At 49.7% G+C, this 19,831-nt stretch overlaps 1 protein-coding gene and 1 long non-coding RNA gene across 2 annotated transcripts; one reads left to right on the plus strand and one right to left on the minus strand.

Moving 5' to 3' along the window:
• Positions 1 to 1,160: 1,160 nt before the first annotated feature.
• Positions 1,161 to 15,350, plus strand: TTC24 (tetratricopeptide repeat domain 24). The gene is made up of 12 exons (XM_039512883.1): positions 1,161 to 1,344; positions 3,321 to 4,113; positions 5,028 to 5,243; positions 6,810 to 6,938; positions 7,264 to 7,385; positions 7,964 to 8,083; positions 9,091 to 9,197; positions 9,327 to 9,490; positions 10,997 to 11,150; positions 13,058 to 13,140; positions 14,293 to 14,350; positions 14,717 to 15,350. The coding sequence occupies exons 2-12, from the start codon at positions 3,354 to 3,356 to the stop codon at positions 14,817 to 14,819; spliced, it is 2,016 nt and encodes a 671-aa protein (XP_039368817.1). The 5' UTR covers positions 1,161 to 1,344; positions 3,321 to 3,353; the 3' UTR covers positions 14,820 to 15,350.
• LOC120390310 lies at positions 13,490 to 19,812 on the minus strand. Its single transcript, XR_005591059.1, has 3 exons — positions 17,342 to 19,812; positions 14,605 to 14,670; positions 13,490 to 14,199 (listed from the first exon to the last, which is right to left on the minus strand). It is a non-coding gene; the product is annotated as an uncharacterized LOC120390310 (long non-coding RNA).
• Between the last annotated feature and the right edge of the window lie 19 nt (positions 19,813 to 19,831).

Genomic DNA, 19,831 nt, shown 5'->3' on the forward strand with positions numbered 1-19,831 from the left:
AGTGACCCGTGCTAATCCTGTTGGCTTGCACACTAAATTACCCAGCAGCTGCAAGGGCTGTGGGTATACCCCTAACCCCCACGCACCCTGCCCAGTGCTGGAAGTCAGGGTGCCAGAACTAAGGAAGGAGAAGAGAACAGCCCTACAATTAAGACTGAAACGCAGTGTGGTCCAGTGGCCTGGGGCTCTGGAGATTTCGTGTCTGTTCCTGACTCTGCCAATTACTTGCCGGGTGACCTTGGCCAACTCACTGCAGCTCCGTGCCTCAGTTTCCCCACCAACCCTGTGTCATGTCTTATAGAGCATAAGCTCTTTGGTCCAGGAACCTGTCTCTCACTGTGTTTACAGACAGTGCTGTGCCTTGCCCAATGGGGCCCTGATTTCAGTTGGAGTTTCTAGGTGCTAATGTAATACACATGATCACATAGCTTGACTGGTGTGCAAATCTCTTAATGCCCTTTGACAGTGGCAGGAGACAGAGATATGCAGCGGATGGTGTCTCAGGAGAAGAGCTGCCAGCTCCCCGCCAGTGGCACCAGAACAACAGCTGGGGCTGGCTAAAACTCCCACAGAAATGCAGGGGGAGCAGCAGCATCTGATGGCAAATCGGTTGCTTATGTGCAGTGAGTTTGATGGGTCTCAGCCATCCACAAAACCAGCCACCTCATTGTTACTAACAGGCTCCTTTTACTGTCCACCTTACTAGAGGCTCCAAGACTGAATGGGTCATGAAGAAAGGGTGACCAGACGTCCCGATTTTATTCAACCAACTTTTATTCCTTTAACATCCATAAAGAGTGATTCATAAACACCCACCCCAACTGAGAGCCCTGAGAGGCCAATTTAACCATCCATCAGGTGACATGCCCCAGCAGGGGAGGGCCCAGCATTGTTGCAGCCGGTTGCCATGGGGCGGCCTAATGTGTCTCAAGCAATCAGAAGGTGATTGAGAAGAAACCAGACCCCTAAGGGCCATCATGGGAAAGCATTCCCGGGAGGAAGAACCCCAGAGCTCAATAGAACCATGCAGGTGCCCCTGCCTGGGTTTCGCTCATTTCCCTAGCGCTTTCTTAACACTCAGAGGAACAAGCAGCCTGTTGCAGGCTTGAGTGCAATTCACGGGGAGCTGGTATGATCAGAGCACACAGCTTCAACTTTCCGGGGTGTTGCAAGGTTGGGCATTGAAGCAGCCTGGCCTAAGGATGATTTCAAGGTGCCATAGCCATTCCTGAGAACCAGTCATGATGCTTCTTTGAGACCACCGGCGTTTTGGCATCAGAACCGTGATCTGCACCTGCCATCTAAGATCTTGGGTGCGCTCTGCAAACAGTCATGAAGCATTAGGTAAGTAATGTTATGGATTGTTCCTGGTTTGCAACTGGGAAAACTGAGAGGGAGATTTTTCATGGCATTTAGGCACCTAAATCCAATGGGAGCTGTGACTTTGAAAATCTACCCCAGCAAAGTTAAGTGACTCACCCAACGTCACCTGGCAAGTCAGTGGCAGAGGCAGGACTATTAACCAGCAGGCTATATTCCCTCAGCTACTGTGCCATTAGCTACACTCCTCCTCTTGTCTTTCGCAGGCCCTCCATGTCCCCTCCTCACCCTGATTCAAGTAGGAATCTGTGGAGGGAGCAGAGACATTAAGGAACTCCGAATGTTGATGTTCTGTATAATTAGGGGTCTGATTCTCATTTACACTAAGGCCTCTTTACATCACTTTGGCAGTGTAAAGAGTTGCCCCCACTTTAAGCCCCTTCACGCTGCTGGAGCAGTGTACAGGGGCTGTAATGCGAATGAGAATGAGGCCCAGAGCAGAGTGTAAACAGTCACCGTTGTCTCTCCATTTGAGTCTTCATCTAGCCAATCTAGGTATATTTAGTTCTTTTAATTTATCTCCCAGCCCCTTAAATGCTGTTGTTAACCCCACTTGGACACGTTTCCCAGTCACCCTGGTGCCTGAGCCCTGCCAGGTCAGTGGGATTCTTGCAGGTCTGATCGAAATTTTAAAAGCGTCAAAGTTGGGACGTCCCTGCAGCCACCCTAGCTCAGCTACGCCACACATGGATAGGCAGGAAATGCTAACACGGCACCCAGTGACCCCAGATCCCATGCATGGATAACTCAGCCGCGGTGTAAACTCTGCTGATTTAACAGCAATAAGACCAACCCCAAGCATTCAAAAGCCTCCCCCGAAATCATGAGATTTTAAATAATAATACATTTTAGGCTCTTTTTAGTTCCCTTTGGGATTATTTTTTTTTTTAATAGTTTAATAGCCCAGGTCACGTTTTCAAGCTTTTTCTCTTCAACCGCAAGAGCTAGAAACTTAATTATTTTTGAGAGAGTGAAAGCTGAGATTGTCGTGTCATCACAGCAAAGAGTCCTGTGGCACCTTATAGACTAACAGACGTATTGGAGCACGAGCTTTCGTGGGTGAATACCCACTTCGTTGGATGCATGTCATCACCTGACTCTAGGAGCAGGCGCTTTCAGAAATACATCAAGTATCCCAGGGGCTGCATTTGGCCCCATATACAGCAGCAGCAGAGTGGTGCATGACAAAATATTAGCCATCATGGCTAGGAACTTAGGAATTGATCAGACCCGTGGTCCATCTAGGCCACTATCCTGTCTCTAATCCCAACGGCTTTAGAGGGAGCCAGCAGAAGGCTGCTATGGGATAGTCCCCCCTTCGTGCCATGTCCCCACGCCTGGGAAAAATTCCTCCCATCTCCCATGAATTAGACGTTGGCTGCTCTTGGAGCTTGGTGTTAAATCTGCACCCTTGTATAGATCGATGTGTAGATTCCAGAAGGGACCATTGTGATCATCTTCTCTGCCCTCCTGCGTACCACAGGCCAGAGAACTTCCTCAAAATAAGTCCTAGAGCAGAGCTTTTAGGAAAACATCCAGTCTTGATTTTAAAATGGTCAGCGATGGGGAATCCACCACGACCCTTGGTAAATTGTTCCCGTGGCTAATGACCCTCACTGTCAAAAATTTACACCTGATTTCCAGTTTGTCTAGCTTCAACTTCTGGCCATTGGCTCATGTTGGACCTTTCCCTGCTCACGTGCTGCTTGTGGGAGCGGTTGCCTGCAAGGAAATGCTGGTGATCGCAGCCGTGCAATGAAATATCCCCCGCGGATGTGGGGGGGATAATGGTGGACCGGAGCAGTGGCCTGACTAGAGGCTAACCTAATGTTACTTTTGGGTCTGATTCAACAGCCGTTGTAGTCAGTGGGAAGACTCCCATGTTGGATCAGTCCCCGTATGGACCCATCTGTGTGACCCCCTCCTCTTGTCTTCTGCAGGCCCTCCATGTCCCATCATCACCAGAACTGTCGATGGCTTCGGTAGAATCCACTGGGTCAGAAGCTCTCCCTGTGGACCCAGATCTCCCCGCACCTCTGGCCTCCAAGAAGAAGAAGAAGAAATGGAAGGAGAAGGACAAGGCCCCTGCAGAGGCAGGGGAAGGAGGAGACAAGCCTCTGAAGAGCCAAGCTGAGATTGAAGGCCTCACCAAGGCAGGCCACCAGGCCCTGTTGCTTGGGGAGGCTCAGGAAGCCTTGGCTTGCTTCAAGAAGGCCTTTCTCTTGTCATTGGAAACCCCGAGCGCGCAGGTCCAGAAGGCCTGTGCTTTCAACCTGGGGGCGGCCTACGTGGAGACCGGGAAGCCAGAAAAGGGCCTGGAGTTCCTACTCAAGTCCCAGCCCAAGGAGGGGGAGGCTGGGGAGCACTTGGGAGACCTTTACTTTAACATCGGGGTGGCCCATGAGGGGCTACAGGACTTCCCCAAGGCCCTGGAGCATTTCCGCAAGGCCTTGGGTCACTACTGCCCAGCCCAGGCTGGCAACCAGGCCGGCGCCTATATGAAGATGGGCTACTGTTACTTGGGGATGCAGGACCCTTCGCGGGCAGCCCAGTGTTTTCAGGAAGCTGGGCAGGCCTACACCGCAGCTGAGAAGCTAGAAGGTGCCGTGGTGGCCCTGGCTGAGGCCAGTAATTACATGCTGCAGAGCCGGTGGTACGGGGCAGGGGAGATCATTGAGGTGCTGAACAAATGCCAGCTGCTGTGTGAGAACATCCCAAACAAAGTCTTGCTGGGTAAGGCTGGGTGACTTGGGACTACCAAGCCAGGCGAGCTGCAGCTCCGTGATTCAAGCCTATAACAAGCCTGTAGTGCACGGCCCTGTCCTTTCTTTGTAAGGCACTTTTACATTCCTAGGAACCTAGCTGGAGGCAGGTGCCATTTTGTGTCCCTTGAAGCGCAGCATGTTTCAGAGGAGACACACATGCTGTGCTCTCCCTCATGGAGGCCTCAGTCTAGGGATCAAACCTGGTATGGATCTGTGCAGCTGGTGTGAAAGTGGTTTCCTTTGTATGGCACAGTAAATTCCTAGGAGCACTCTGCTGCCGCTTTGTGTCCCGTCCAGATGCAGCTTGTTGTGAAGGAAACACACACCCTGTGCCTGCACCTTCTCTCTCTCTCTCTCTATTTCTCTCTCCCTTTGTCTAAAACCAAAGTTGTTTAGGCCAAAAGTACACAGTGGCTCTTTTCATATGGAAAGAATAACAAGGTTGGTCAGGAGTGAAAACCACTGCAGTCCAACCAGCAGCATATAGACCAGAAGAGACGAGAAGGGAGTAGCTGCTTGGGGGGCCTCTACCCAACAGGGCTTGGTGGGTCCGAGTGCTCCACAGGCCACTCACCACATCACAAAAGCCCCCAACGAAGTTGACGTTAGCTGTCTCCTTTCAGCAGAGGACCCAATGGGCCCTGGGTAGAGTAGCTCCAATGATGGGTAATCAGGGATGTTTGAGGAACAATCCAGCGGCCTCCCTGTGGGATGGACTAGTCGGTTGTTCCTGACTCTAACTGCTCCGATAAGGTCATTTGGTTTATGCTGCTCACTTAGTCATGCATTTGAAGTCTGAGTTCTTGCTCCTTTCTCTTGTCTTCCGACCTTTCATCTGGGAACCCAGGACCGACCACAACCCAGTTCTCTCTCACTCTACAGGCAAGGTCTACAACGACATGGGCCTCAGTTACGCCCAGCTCAAGGTCTTCTCCCTGGCAGCCGAAAGCTTCGAGAAAGCCCTCCCGCTCTGCCAAGCCGACCAGGCAGACCGGCGCAAGGAAGCCGTGGTGCTGCAGAACCTGGGCGCCGCCCACAACACCTTGGAGAACTTTGGCGTGGCTCTGGGGTTCCACCAGAGAGCGGCTTTGCTGCACGGTAGGTGGCAGCAGGGCTGGAGAACGCAGGGCGCTGGAATTGAAGGCTCTGGGACTCTCCATCTAAAACCTTTCGCGAACACTAAAGGGAGAATTTTGATCTCTGGGCCTCTCAGTCTAGAACCTTTCAGGGGGGCTAGACTATAAAAAGAGGAAGGAGACCAATAACATTTTGTCTTCCATCCATTAACAGCACGGACCCCCGGCTACTGATTCAGCATGGAGAGGAATGTCACCCGTCTTGGATACCCCAAATTAAACAGCACCCTTCTCCTCCACCCATGTGCCTTTCTCTTTGACATGCAGACAGTGGGACACAACAGACGCTCACAGCACTTCCGAGCTGATGCAGCATTGATGGTCTCTGGTGCATTGATGATGGCAGTTAGAACATCTTAGGAACACATAAATTGCCACAGGGGATCTGACCCATGGCTAGGACCCACTTTTTCAGAGGAAGACGAAAAAAACCCCTAGTGGACAATTATAGAATAACCAGAAAGTCTCCTCTTAGCCCATTCAGTTAGTGATGAGACCCGTATGCTGAAGCATGAGCGTTTATAACCCAAATAATTTCTTTATCTTATCTAATGTAATCATGGCTGATAAATGCCTAGTCCTTGTTAAAATCGTGTCCTCACTGTCCTGTAGCGGTGAGTTCCACAAGTTAAATAGGCATTGTGATTTTTAAAAAAGTACCCTTGGGATGGAGCAAAGGGAATTATGGGAACTTGACCTCAAGCTCCCACAATTTCCCATGGGGAGGGTTGCTATCCCACAATAAGAAACTTTAAAATATGTTCTTCAGACAATTGGGGTTAAATAATTTTCGCTTTGAGCCAGCAAAGTGGTGCTGTTTCTGTTGAGGGAAATATAGAGCCTTTTTTTTTTAATGTACTTCATGCTTTAGCTTCCAAAGATGTTTCAGGACTGGTGGACTTCTTGTAAGACCTGGCAGTTTTTCAATCAGCAGCTTCTTTAGTTGATTAGATTACTGGAAGAATACTTCACTCATGACGAATAATACTTAACTTCAAGCTAGCTTATTAATTAACTGACTTGGTGAGCCACTGTTCCCCATATGGAGGCTCAGACAGACTCATTTACAAAAGGGATTTTTCATTGTAACACACAAAGGTGAAAGCCAGCGTTTAGTATGAAATAGGAGATACTTTGGTTTGCCTCTTGGTGGCAGCTGCAAATACACTGCAAAAAAGTCCCACAAGGCCCTGTGCCAAACGGTGGCGCAGGGGACCCTGGGATGCCTAGTGAAACAATGAGTCGTCCGGTGGCACCTTAAAGACTAACAGATTTATTAGGGCATAAGCTTTCGTGGGTAAAAAAACCCGCTTCTCCATGCATCTGAAGAAGTGGATTTTTTACCCATGAAAGCTTATGCCCAGGGTGCAGCATGCTCCAGCGCACAGCCTGTAATGTTCCTTGAGCTGGCTAGATCAAAGCTAGTTCAGGTGTGCCCATAGGAGCTGCAGGCACACCTCCCGATTGCAGTGTGGACGTACCCGGCGCGGCACCGGCTCTGAAAGGGGATGTGTTTGTCTGTTTCCAGGTATGCTGGGGAACAGAAAGGCTCAAGGTCAGTGTTTTGGCAACTTGGCCTATGCATTCAGCCAGCTGGGGGACCATGAGGCTGCGGGGGAGAACTATCTGCACGCCATGCAGGCCTTCAAGGATTCGGGTAAGGGGACCCGCGGCTCAGGATGGGGCGTTCGCCATCCCTAGCCCGTGGGCAGGTTTTTCTCCCTAGGAGCGTGTTGGGGGCGTGGTAACAGCCTGCACCGCTCAGTTCTGTTATCTAAGCAGCCCTCCCAAGCTAAGCAGATGCAGGCTGGATCAGCCCTTGGGTGGGAGGCCGCCAAGGAAGCTAAAAGCAGCTGGGGAGGTGCTGCTCTTCCCTCGGAGTCGGCACTGCAGGAATGGGCTGGCACAGCGCAAGGGAATGCTGGGATGACGTCTGACCCCACTGCTCTGTCTTCTGACCCTGTCTCCCCGTCTGCGTCCAGATGACCTCCCTGGGCAGTGGCAGGCTTGTGAAGGGCTAGGAGCAGCCCGCTTCCACCTAGGAGACCCCGAGAAGGCGATCCTGCATTACAAGGAGGCACTAACGTTGCTCTCGAAGTGCCGGGTAAGGCGTCTGGGTGCGTAGACCAATCCACACCCCACCAAGCCTGACCCTAAAGCCAGTGGCCACCGTCTGTCAGGACTAAGGCCCTGGCTGTGCAATTCGGGGTGTCTGCGCCCTCGTAATGAGCGGGTCTCTCCTCCTCAAGTGATGGCTGGGAGGACAAGCCCGCTACAGCTTCGCAAATGGAGCAGGGTCTTTTAGCTCTGGCTCGTGCTTTGAGGTCCTGGGGTCCAATCCCCACCGCCAGTGACCTCCCCTCCCCTCCCGGGGTACAATGGAAATAATGATACTGACCAGATTGATCAGTGGGGGAGGGTCTGAGGCTTTTATTAGGCTCGTAAAGTTCTTGGAGAGCCTCAGGCCTGGGCGATCTAGGCTATGATTCGTTCATCCGAACGCTTCCCGTTTAATTTGGGATCCCTGCTAGGAAAGCAACGTTGGGGGGGGGGCAAGCGGTTCAAAAGCACGACCGTGCCCCGATTCGGTCAGACTGGCGACCCAGGCCCACGTGCGGGATTGTAGCACCGGCCACCCCTTCTCCCTGTTCGGTCTAACAGGGCCCTCTCTCTTCCCAGCAGGACGTCCCCGAAACCGCCCAGGAGCGGATCGTGAACAAGCTCACGGATGCCATCCAGTACCAGCTCTCCCTGAACAGCCGCTTCTCCCACGGGGGCGGGATCGCCGCGGCTGCACCACTGGTGAGTAATGAACGGCTCCCCCTTGGCCTCTGGGGACCGAAATCAGACGGCACAGGGTGTTTAGAGCAGCCGTCGGTCCCTGGTGGGTCTGCATGGCTGACCCTGGCACGTTCTTGAGGCTTGGTTCTCAAATGCACAAAGGCTCCGTATGCTGCGGTGGCTTCATAACGTTGGCCAAAACAGCCCCCTGAAAACCTCCAGGCGGGGCACAGCTAAGACATAAGGGCACAGCAAGAGACAATACAGCTCAGGTGACCAATCTGCTCTGTATCACTAAACAAGGAAAAGAGGTTTGTTTGCTTTACCTGAGATCGGTCAGTCTATCCTATCGACACACATCTATCTATCCCTATACACATCTATCTATCTACATACACACCCGTCTATCTATCCATCCATCCATCCTATCGACACACATCTATCTATCCCTATACACATCTATCTATCTACATACACACTCGTCTATCTATCCATCCATCCATCCTATCGACACACATCTATCTATCTACATACACACCCGTCTATCTATCCATCCATCCGTCGACACACATACTCGTCTATCTATCTATGCATCCATCCATCTGTCTACACACACACCCGTCTATCCATCCATCCATCCTATCGACACACATCTATCTACACACACACCCGTCTATCTATCCATCCATCCTATCGACACACATCTATCTACACACACACCTGTCTATCTATCCATCTATCCATCCATCCTATCGACACACATCTATCTACACACACACCCGTCTATCTATCCATCCATCCTATCGACACACATACACCTGTCTATCTATCCATCTATCCATCCATCCTATCGACACACATCTATCTATCTACACACCTGTCTATCTATCTATCCTTTCGACACACATCTATCTATTTACATACACACCCGTCTATCTATCTATCTATCCATCCCATTGAGGTGGATCTTTCTATCACTCCCAATGCTGTTGTTTCCAGGCACTGATTCTCTCTCTCTCTCTGCGCAGAAACACTTTCCTGGGACGTTACAGACCTCCAGTCAGGTCCGGTTTTCCACAGCCCTGCAGCAGGGGCATGGGAACAGGCCCCAGCCATTGCACCAGGGAAGCAATTCGTAAGTAGGGCAGCATGGACAACATGACACCAATCACTGTGGGGGGTCATTCCCCTTCCTTTCCCATCTTGTTGGACGCGGTCAGTACCTTAACCAGAAAGTCAACCTTCTTCTCTGTGGCTATAACAGGTCCTTCGTGAAGCACATCCCCCCGGCAGAGACCACAGAGGAGCAATACGAGTCTGTGCTGGGTGCTTCAATGCATGGGAGACCTTCTCCGCAGCGAAGGGCCCGGGGTGACTCACAGCACACCGGGAGGCAGCCTCTGCAGGGACCAAGTTACAGGGCTTCAGGTAAGAGGCTGGGCGGATTGGAATAACGTTTGGTACGACAGCAACGTGTCAAGGTCCCTAAGCCCTGTTCTCATCGACTTGAATTTCAAAAGGGACCAGCATGATCATCTAGTCTGACCTGCCCACTGCTGCACATGCAGTCCCAGCCCAGAAGGATGTATATCTCACTGACAGAGGATTATTATATGGAGTGTAGTGGTACCCGGGTTGGTCCCAGGATGGTAGAGAGACAAGGTGGGGGAGGTAAGAGCTTTTATGGGACCAGCGGCTGGTGGTGAGAGAGACCAGCTTTCGAGCTTACCCAGAGCTCTTCCTCAGGTCTGGGAAAGGTCCTCCCAGCCTCACAGATATAGAGCGCTCGCTCTCTGTCACTATCAGATCTCATTCTCAAAGGAAACCTGCCCAACACTTTCAAAAGACGAGCCTGGGAGCTTAAATTCCTGACTCTGCTCGACACGGAAAATCATGGACTGAACAGAGACATAAGAACATAAGAACATAAGAAAGGTCAAGGTGGGGGTCCCAAACCCCCATATCTCTCTCAGTATCTGTCTACCAATGCCAGGTGCCCAAGAGGCCCCCTGAGTGAAACCAAACAGGCATGATCTCTCTGATCTCTCTCTCTCCCATCATCTCCATCCTCAGAGCTAGGGACACCACCATTCTTTACCATTCTGGCTAATAGCCATTATTGGACTTTTAGCCATGATGAATTTATCAGTCCTTTTTTAAACATTTATAGTATACCCTAGCACAACCCCTCCTCAGGAGAGGTTCAACAAGCGTGAAGAAGAGAACTCTTTTTTATTTGTTTTAAACCTGCTGCCTATTAATTTCATTTGGTGACCCCTAGTTCTTGTATTAGACACTGGATTTATGGCTTATTGCAACCATCTGTAACCCACTAAGCCCCTCTTTTTATCCTGTGGCTGCAGAAGTTTTAATGGGCCACTCTGCCTTGCATGATCCCTTACAATATGAGCTAACTACTTACGCTAAGCAAATCTGTTCCACCTGTGATGCTCGGCGTTCCTTTCCCAGCCCTGAAGAAGAGCTCTGCGTGGCTCGAAAGCTTCTCTCTCTCTCCCCAACCAAAGTTGGGCCAATAAAAGTTATTTGCTCACCCACCTTGTCTCTCAAAGGATTATCTCCGTTTTACAAATGGCAAGTTACAGCACCGAGAAATAGAAGGGACTTTCTCAAGGTCACACCCGGAGTTCGTGTCAGAGCCAGGATTTGTACCCAGCTCTCCTGAGTCCCAAATCCAGGGCCTTAGGCACAGGATTCCTGGGTTCTGTTACCAGCTCTGCTACTGGCCTGCTGGGTGACCTTGGGCAAATCACTTCCCCGCTCTGTGCCTCAGTTTCCCCATCAGTACAATGGGGATGATACTGACCTCTTTCATAAGGCGCTTTGAGATCGGCTGATGAAAAATGCAATATATCAGATAGGCATTGTATTATTAATTATAATTATTACCTAACCATTTAAACTTCTTCTTTGAAGCGGTGGGTGCTGCTCAGACAACAGTCCTGGTGGAAGGATCCACGCTAGATCACAGAGACCCACGCTGCCACCCGGTGCTAGCACACAATCGCTGCGAGGAGCTCAGCAGCGCTCTCATGGCTCCAGAATATCACAACCAGCCCCAGGCTAATAGGTGGGTAAAAGAGAGAGACTCAAAATAGGTGCTGGCTGGTAAAAGTGCCCTAGGAAATTGTTCAGCATGAAGTTGTGACACTGATGGTGGACGGGGACGTTGCATCACGAAGTGATGTAACCATAAAGACGCTCAGTGCTGTTGTATCAGGATACAAATTTCACATGAAGACTGAGGGGGCCTTGACAGGCTCTCAGAGAGACACAAAGTTTAGCGTCCACATTGTAGGTTAACCTAAGTTATACATAATTGTAGATACACTTGTCCTGGGTTCACCTGAGCCATCTTGCGAAGCAAGCGTGCCTTAATTTAACAGCAGTAAATCAACGTCTAACTCAAGGTGGCCGCCTGGCCTTTAATTTCATAACATAAGAACTAGAGCCCTTCAGGGGCCCAACCGAAATGGTGAAGTCAAAGGTAGCCCCAGTGTTGTCTGCTAGTTACTGCAGTGGACGAGGAGTCTGGACTCCTGGGTTCTATAAGAACATAAGAAAGGCCGTACCGGGTCAGACCAAAGGTCCATCTAGCCCAGTATCTGTCTACCGACAGTGGCCAATGCCAGGTGCCCCAGAGGGAGTGAACCTAACAGGCAATGATCAAGTGATCTCTCTCCTGCCATCCATCTCCATCCTCTGACGAACAGAGGCTAGGGACACCATTCTTACCCATCCTGGCTAACAGCCATTTATGGACTTAGCCACCATGAATTTATCCAGTCCCCTTTTAAACATTGTTATAGTCCTAGCCTTCACAACCTCCTCAGGCAAGGAGTTCCACAAGTTGACTGTGCGCTGCGTGAAGAACTATCCTCACTGTGGGGAGCAGCACTCTCCAATGGCCAGGGAAAGGATGACTAGGAAGATGGGCAGGGGCCTATCTTGGGACTGGTTTCTTGGGTTAAAAAAACCAGGTGAGATCCTGCCTTCCCTGTCCCAGTTCCCCTAGAAGCAACCAGCCCTTTTTCTCTTCCATGCTGGGCTCTGATTGGCTTTTGCCTGCTCCTGGCCTTTCTAGCCAGTGGAGGACCAATTCTGGTTGGTCCTGCCAGCAACTGACCCTGGGTGGCCGCTCTAGGCAGTTCTTGGAGGTCTGAATTCACTGCTCTTTTTCTTCAAAAGGAGGCCTTCTTCGAGGGGCTTGCACGAAGGCAGTGGGGCCTCCAGTAGGGGGCAGCAAATGCCTAGATCACCCATCCCATGGAAAAATACTATATTACAATATGATTCTTATATAGTAGTTACTATTGCTTAACATGTGTGGGGAGAGGGTCAGAGGGGTCACAGACCCAGCCAGAAAATAATAATTGAGCAGGGTCGCCATGTGGTGCACTTCAAGCACCATTTTACCAAAGTGGGTGCTCCCAGACAATAATAGACCCCCCCACACACACTTTTTTCAGCCCACTTTAAGCACTGGTAGTTCCCACCCTTATAAGACTCAAAATGAAAGGCTAAAACAGGTATAAAAATAATTAGAATTGATATTAGCTAAAATTACACATCCTATTAGATAAAAGATACATAATATTAACTCCAAGCAGGTGTAAAAATAATGGTCATTGGTATTCTGATTGGAGTCATGGCTGGGGTGTGATTTAGTGAAGGGAAAATACATGAATCTTGATGTTTCATTACATAGAGAAATTAACAATTAAACCTTGGCTTGGTATTTCTGAATTTTGTAGGGTTTGGAAAATGAGAACTGACCAATGAGAGCAACCGTAGCTTGGGTTCTACGGAGTCTTTTTGTTTATGAATTAGACATGAAGATCTAGGTGTGACTCCTCATCGCCACAGCAACGTAAAGAGGCCCTAGTGTAAATGAAAATTCAGACTCTAATTTAGCCTGTCATGTGTCTGATTATCCTGTCACTGTCATATCAAAGTGCCTTTGCTTTGTTCGCCTAGCAATTTGAACAACACTTACCTGCACCCGGATCCTTTCTACTACAACTGCCTGCAGAATGGGAGACTCCATCATTCATCGAAAAGTAAGCAGGAAAACAAAATATTGATGCCGTATAAAGAAAGCAATGCTAGGTACTGATTCCCCATCGGCCTGCACTTTGTGCTGTCCTTTGCAGCATGTCCAAAGCTCTGTGAGTCTTATGATATTTGGGGTTTTTCTTCAAGCCCCAGCTGCTGGAGTCAGGTGATTGCATGAGACTCTCAGCTCTCAGGGTTATTTTTAAATGGTTCTAGCCCTTGTAATTGCAAAGAAAAGCTTTGAAAACATGAATTGAGTAATACTAGAAGATAAAAATACCCCAGACTAAATAAAAACAACCCTAACATTTATTTTTAATTATTACTATTTTAAATGTCATTATTTTAGGGGGGCTGATGCATTTTGAACACTTGGGGGTGGCAGTTCTGCATGCACACGTATACAAAGTGTGCGTAGTATGCTATGAAATCAGAGGCAGCACAGTGCAGTGGATAGAGCGCTGAACTGGGTGACAAGAGACCTGGGTTCTCTTATTTCTGAATAAGTCCTTGAAACAGGCCATGGGGGCTGTATGTGGTCATTAGACATGATCCACTGGTTTGTATTAAGTGTGTATCAGGGATTGGACATTTATGTGGGTATCAGGAGTAGACGGAGCTTTCATAATTAATGACAGCAAATTCTGGAAGGAATCTCTCATGCTCCAGGGCTGAAGCTGAGACCTATTAAAAATCAGCATGAGATCTACGTAGGGGACAGATAATCCCCCATCTGCCTACTGCAGAGGTTGCACAGAGTTTAATTCATAGAGTTTAAGGTCAGATCATATAACACAGGCCTTTAAATTCCACCCAGTCACCGCAGAACTGAGCCCAAGAACTTGGGTTTGGCTAACGCGTCTCTTCCAGACAGGCAGACAGGCTTGCTCTGAAGATCTAAAGAAATGGAAGGTTCTTACACCTTCCTCTGACCATGCGGCTGGCCACTGTCACAGACAGGATTGGACTAGGTGGACGTTGGGAGTGATCCATTCGGTTGTTCCTATGTTTATCAGGCCAGGTTCATGCTTGGTATAACTCCATTGTCTTCCACGGAAACCGAGCTGTAAAATACAAGCAAACGGCCAATATTTTGTATCGACTGGAAATAAATGTTTCCACTCGGGGCGTTGCTGAGTGTTGCTCTTTTCCATCAGATTTCACAGGCCCTCACGACTATGAAACCCTCCGACTGAGAACAAGGACCCTGGAGCGGTAGGTGATGCTGCAGTGGGAACAGTTCCCAAGCCATGGAGGTGGGATCATTTGTTGGGAGTAGGTCCATTGGGAGTTGGGTTGGGATCATGCACTGAATTCGCCCCACCAACTTCTCTGCAGCACCCCAGCGGGGAAATAAGACCATTGCTCAGGTACTGAGTAGAGCTGGAAGAAGTGTGGCCTAGCGGTGGGAACTTGGAAAGAGAAGCTAGAATGGCTAGATAGTGGAATCCGCTGCCCAGCCAGCTCACCTGTCTGATCCCCCGGCGGCGTGAGGCGTCACTGCAACTCCTCGCCCTGTGTCACAGCTGGAACACCTAAAAACAACATTAATTGCTCCCCTCGTGTTTGCTCCCCTCCTAGAGCTGCTGCCAACCCAGCTGGATGTCTCCCCGGCGAGAGACCAGAGCCTTGGCCACAGCAAAGGAGACGCAGGTTCGAGTCCATAATGTGCACGCTCATGTGATGGTAAATTACAGAGGCTCGGCTTTGCTCTGCTCTGAGTAAACCAGGGATGCTTAGACATTGTGTCATAGCAGAGTACAGGGCACGTTTACCCTTCTCTGTCTACAAAGCCCTCCACAGACTTCCCCCCCAACCTCTTCAAGGCACCGTCCTCCTCTCTGTCCCTCCACCACTGGTGCAAGGGCCTTCTCCTCTGCACCCCTCGCCCTCTGGAGCAACCTCCATCTTGCCGAATCCCCAGCTCATTTCGACCGAGACACGATGTCTGTCCACAAGTTGTTGGGCTCAGCATAGGGGTGGCTGAGTGCAATCCTCCAGCCGTGTATTAGCCAGACTAGAGGACCACAGTGGTCCTTCCTGACATTAAAAATCCACGATGCAAGTTTAGATGATAAACTCTTTGGGGCAGGGACCATCATTTTGTACAACTCCTCGCACCATGGGGTCAGGATCCATGACTGGGGCTCCTGGGTGCTATGGCTTACAAATAATAAAATGCAAATATAGCTTTCCTCCCTCCTTTCTTGCCTTTTTCCTCTCCCTCTCTACTGCTGTTTGACTCTGCGCACTGTACAAATAACTGGCAATCAGTCATCACCGTACGTTGCTTTGCAATAGTTTGGCTGTAAGCTGCTCTTCAATGGGGTGCTGTATTTTACTATATAGAAGGGGTCTGCTTCAGAGGCACCTTGGCTAGGTTCCACTTATTGCCCAAGTGTCACTCTGTTGTAAATAACAATGATCTCTCCTGTCTGGAACCTCTGCTGCATGTAAGATACACCAAGATGCTCCTGGATAATGGATATAAGGAAGCCCCGGTTAGTGTGAGATCGTCTAATTTACACCACCTCTGAGTTTGGCCCTTGGTCACTGGACTATGGAAAGCCAAGGGCTGCTGATTTCATGACCCACCCACCCCCAACCCGTTTCCTGGATCACAGTAGGGCCAGTGCAGACTTCCACTGGCTTAAGATCAGGCCCTGAAATCATGAGCCTTCAGCACTTGAGCTAAAGGAGTGACTCCCTTAGCTGGCAGCTGTAGTAGACTCTTAACCACTTCTCTGGGTCAGCTACTTCAAGGAGACAGAGACCCACACTCATAAGAGCATAACGCACTCCTCTATTTTGGGTACACCACTCTTAGGCCACGCACTAGGATCCCCAGATGGGATTGTGAAGCCTTCCTTCCGAGTCAAGGCACCACTAGCACTAGATAAAGGGACTAGGGTAAAGGATCAGAGGGTGGAACAGATGCCCACGAGGAAGGAGGTGGTATCTCATTCTTGGATACTCAGTGGAAACTGTTACCAATAGAGTAACCAAATCCTGCAGTCCTTACTCAGGAAAAACCTCAGTGGGACACTCCACTGAGTGAGGACCCTGGGGTTTGGTCCAATATAAACAAGTAGAGGTGCAGGATGAGGGCCTTAGATTGTGAGCTCCTCGGGGCAGGGGCTGTGTCTCACCATGTGTATGTACAGCTCCTAGCACAATGGGCCTCTGATCTCAGTTGGAGCCTTGAGCTGTGACCGTAACATGAATAATAAAGTTAGCAACAGCTCTTTTTTCATTCTCAAAGTGGCATTCACAGCAACATCTGCTTTAAATTCACATTCTCTTGGTTGCCGTTTCTTGCTGTAAACTATTATTATAAATAAATCTGTATTTTGTACAAAGGTGTCACAACTTTTGTATGTCCCCCTTTCTGCTGGATGTTACTTGGCACCCTGCACACTACAAGCGCTCACCAGAGGTGAGGTGCACCCCCTGCGTGTGAGATCTGTGCACCACAAAATCCGTACAAAATACACTTCTGTGCATGGGATCTATGAAGTACTAAATCCAGGTGAAATTCACCCCCATGCGTGGGATCGATGCACTACCAAGTCCTGTGCTTGGGATCTATGCACCACTTGCATCCTACTTAACCCCCTTAGGTACATGGCCCTTTGCACAGGGGCAAGTTTTACCCACAGAGAAAATAGCAGAGTAAAATCTTCCCTTAGCTGATCTGATAGTGTTTTTCCATCTGCTTTGCACTGGGGTGAATGATTGCACATGATGCAGGATGATGGTGCATCAGGCTCTGTAGCATGGTGGTGCACTCGCTGGCACAGAACCTCCTGCTGGTTGGTCTAGGAATTAGCTCTTTCAGCTTCAGAGCACCTCCTGCTGGCCAGTGTCTCACTTGCTGCTGCCTGCTTCTCTCTTTCTTCAGGTATCACCCTTTAGTTCAGGCCCCACCTTCCTCTTGGCCCACGGTGCCCCTTCTCTGGGGTACTGCCCCACAGCAGTGCCCCCACACTAAGGAATCCTCCCCTCCCTGGGGAACCCTCAATTCCCCAAAGCCCACCTTGCCTCAGTGCCCAACTGCCAGCATTCATCCAGCCCCTTTTCTCAGGGGAAGACTGTAGTCTGAAATGGCTGCTCATCATTGGCAAGAGGGTTGGACCTGCTGCCTTTTCCTGGCCGCACCCCTGCAGCCTCCATACCACCACAGGCCCCTTTAGCCTGGTGACTCACCTGGCCAGAGTTCCCCAGCTCAGCCTATCCTTCCCCAGCACTGCTCTGTTCAAGATACCCTTCTCTAGCCAGGTCCTTCCCACTCCACTACTGGACTAAGACTCCCCCTACCTAGCTCCCAGCCCTTTTATCAGGGCCAGCTGGACCCTAATTGGGTGTGGCCACACCTGCAGCTGCCAATCCAATCAGCCTCCCTCGGCTGCTTTCAGCCCCAGCCCACTCCAAGGGCTGGCTTTGAACTCTTTCTGAGCCGGAGCGGAGTGACTGCCCCGCTACAGGGTCTAACCGCTCATTGACTTGTTTAAGAACCGTAACACTTCCTGCAATAAAGACCCCAGTCCTGCAAACGCTTAAACATGTGTGTGATTTTACTTGCATGGACAATCCCATGGACTTTAATGGGACTACTCACAAGAATAAAGTCCCACACATGCTTGTAGGCTCATGGCTTTGAAGAGGGAACATCCTCACTTGAGTTCTCTCCTAAGGCCATGATTAAAGGATCCCTCTCCTAGAACGAAGGAGTTTCACTCTATGTGGTTTAGTGGTGGTTAGAAACCACGGAATTGGGAGTTTTGAACCCTCTCACCCTCAAAGGTTCCAGAAGGTTCGGATTCAGGTTATTAGTTCTTGGGTCATCGCAAGGTGTGATTTCATACCTGAACCAAAACAGTCCATTGAAGCCAGTTGGTTTCAGTAAATCAGGCCCTGTCATCTCACTGTCACTCACATAAATACGAGGGTTGTTTAAAAAAAAAAAGTTTTCTAAAACCTAAATTAACATAGAATTTATTTTTATTCGTATAACTTCTATTGTGCTTGGACGTGAACAGTCCCTGCAACTCAAACACAGCAGCCTTTTCCTACAGCAGGTGGCAGGCAGAGAGGTGAAACTGACAAGACACTGGCTAGAAACAAGTGAAACTGACTAAGCCCCTGATATGGGGTCCCAGTAGATCTGGAGTCCCACTGACATCACAAAGGTGTCCTGCACAAAACAAGTTGCAGAGATGGTCTCCTAAAGCCAAATCCTAACCTTGTGATTAAGAGGTTGACCTGGGACTCAGGTGATGTAGGTTCAAGGCCTGGCTCTGACACTGTCTTCCTGGGTGACCTTGGGAAAATCACTTAATCTCTCTGTTTCAGCTCCCTTCTGTAAAATGGGAAGAGTGGGCCACGGTGCGTCTCTGACTATGCATCTAGCGAGCACCCAACACAATGCAGCCCTGATCTTAGTCAGGGCCTCTATGTGGTATCTTGATACAAATGATAATAGTTAGATCCATCCATGCACAACCTCACCACCATAGGATCTGCCTGCAGCAACAAGGCCTTAGTCTGTTTCCATTTGCCCTGATGAGTGAAGAGCAGGAAAATAAAGCAAACCACATCTGCGGTGGAGAGTGAATTAGATGGTTTTACAACTCTGTTTTAATAAACTTAAGCATTACTGGCACCCAACTATAGGATATTTGTGGCTTTTATTTACTGCATCACTTTTGTAACCCTGACAATGTCCCCTTTAACATGTCAATCAGGCTCACGAGAAATATTTTTTCATTTGCTCAGAAGGTCGCAGTCTGAGTCATACCCGAGTTTAAGCACACACACAATGCCAAGCCGTAAGACACCTGCCCTTTAAAGGGTCACACGTATATTCCATTGGGTCTTTATGGCTTTTTCTTATCGCTCCAGCACATACAATCCCCCTTGCACCTTCTGAGGTCACTACAAGTGCTGAGCCTCACAAGCCCTGTGTGTTTTGTAGGGGTTTCATAGTCTAGGCTGGACCGGTTCCCATATTCAGGTGGATTTCCCATATCCAGAGGCTTAGAATATCCAGAGGCAGGGAAGCTTGCATGGCCAGATGCTGTAGGGTCTGCATAGCCAGAGACATTTGCATTGCCAGTTGTGGAGCGGTTTTTGTATCCACGGGCAGCAGGGCTCCCATATCCAGAGGTTGCATACCCAGAGAGACCAGGGCTTGCATATTCAGGCGTGTTTGTATTCCTGGCAGCAGGGGAGCTTGCATATCCAGAGGCAAAGGAACTGGTATATTCAGAAGTATATCCATGTGCTGAGGTTGAGGGACTGGTATATTCAGAGGCTGAGAGGCTGGTATAGTCAGAAGGGCTGCTATATTCAGAGGCTGAGGAGGGGTTGGTATATTCAGAAGGGCTGGTATATTCAGAGGATGAAGGGCTGGTATATTCAGAGGCTGAGAGGCTGGTATATTCAGAGGGGCTGGTAGATTCAGAGGTTGAGGGGCCAGTAAATTCAGAGGGGCTGGTAGATTCAGAGGCTGAGAGGCTGGTATATTCAGAGGGGCTGGTAGATTCAGAGGCTGAGAGGCTGGTATATTCAGAGGGGCTGGTAGATTCAGAGGCGGAGAGGCTGGTATATTCAGAGGGGCTGGTGGATTCAGAGGCAGAGTCAGGCGCTGCCGGCGGGGCCTGTCTCTTCAGCGAGCTTTGCAGAGCCCGAGGGGGC

The sequence above is a fragment of the Mauremys reevesii genome, linkage group 24 (assembly GCF_016161935.1).
Source record: "Mauremys reevesii isolate NIE-2019 linkage group 24, ASM1616193v1, whole genome shotgun sequence".
In the NCBI taxonomy this organism is placed as follows: domain Eukaryota; kingdom Metazoa; phylum Chordata; order Testudines; family Geoemydidae; genus Mauremys; species Mauremys reevesii.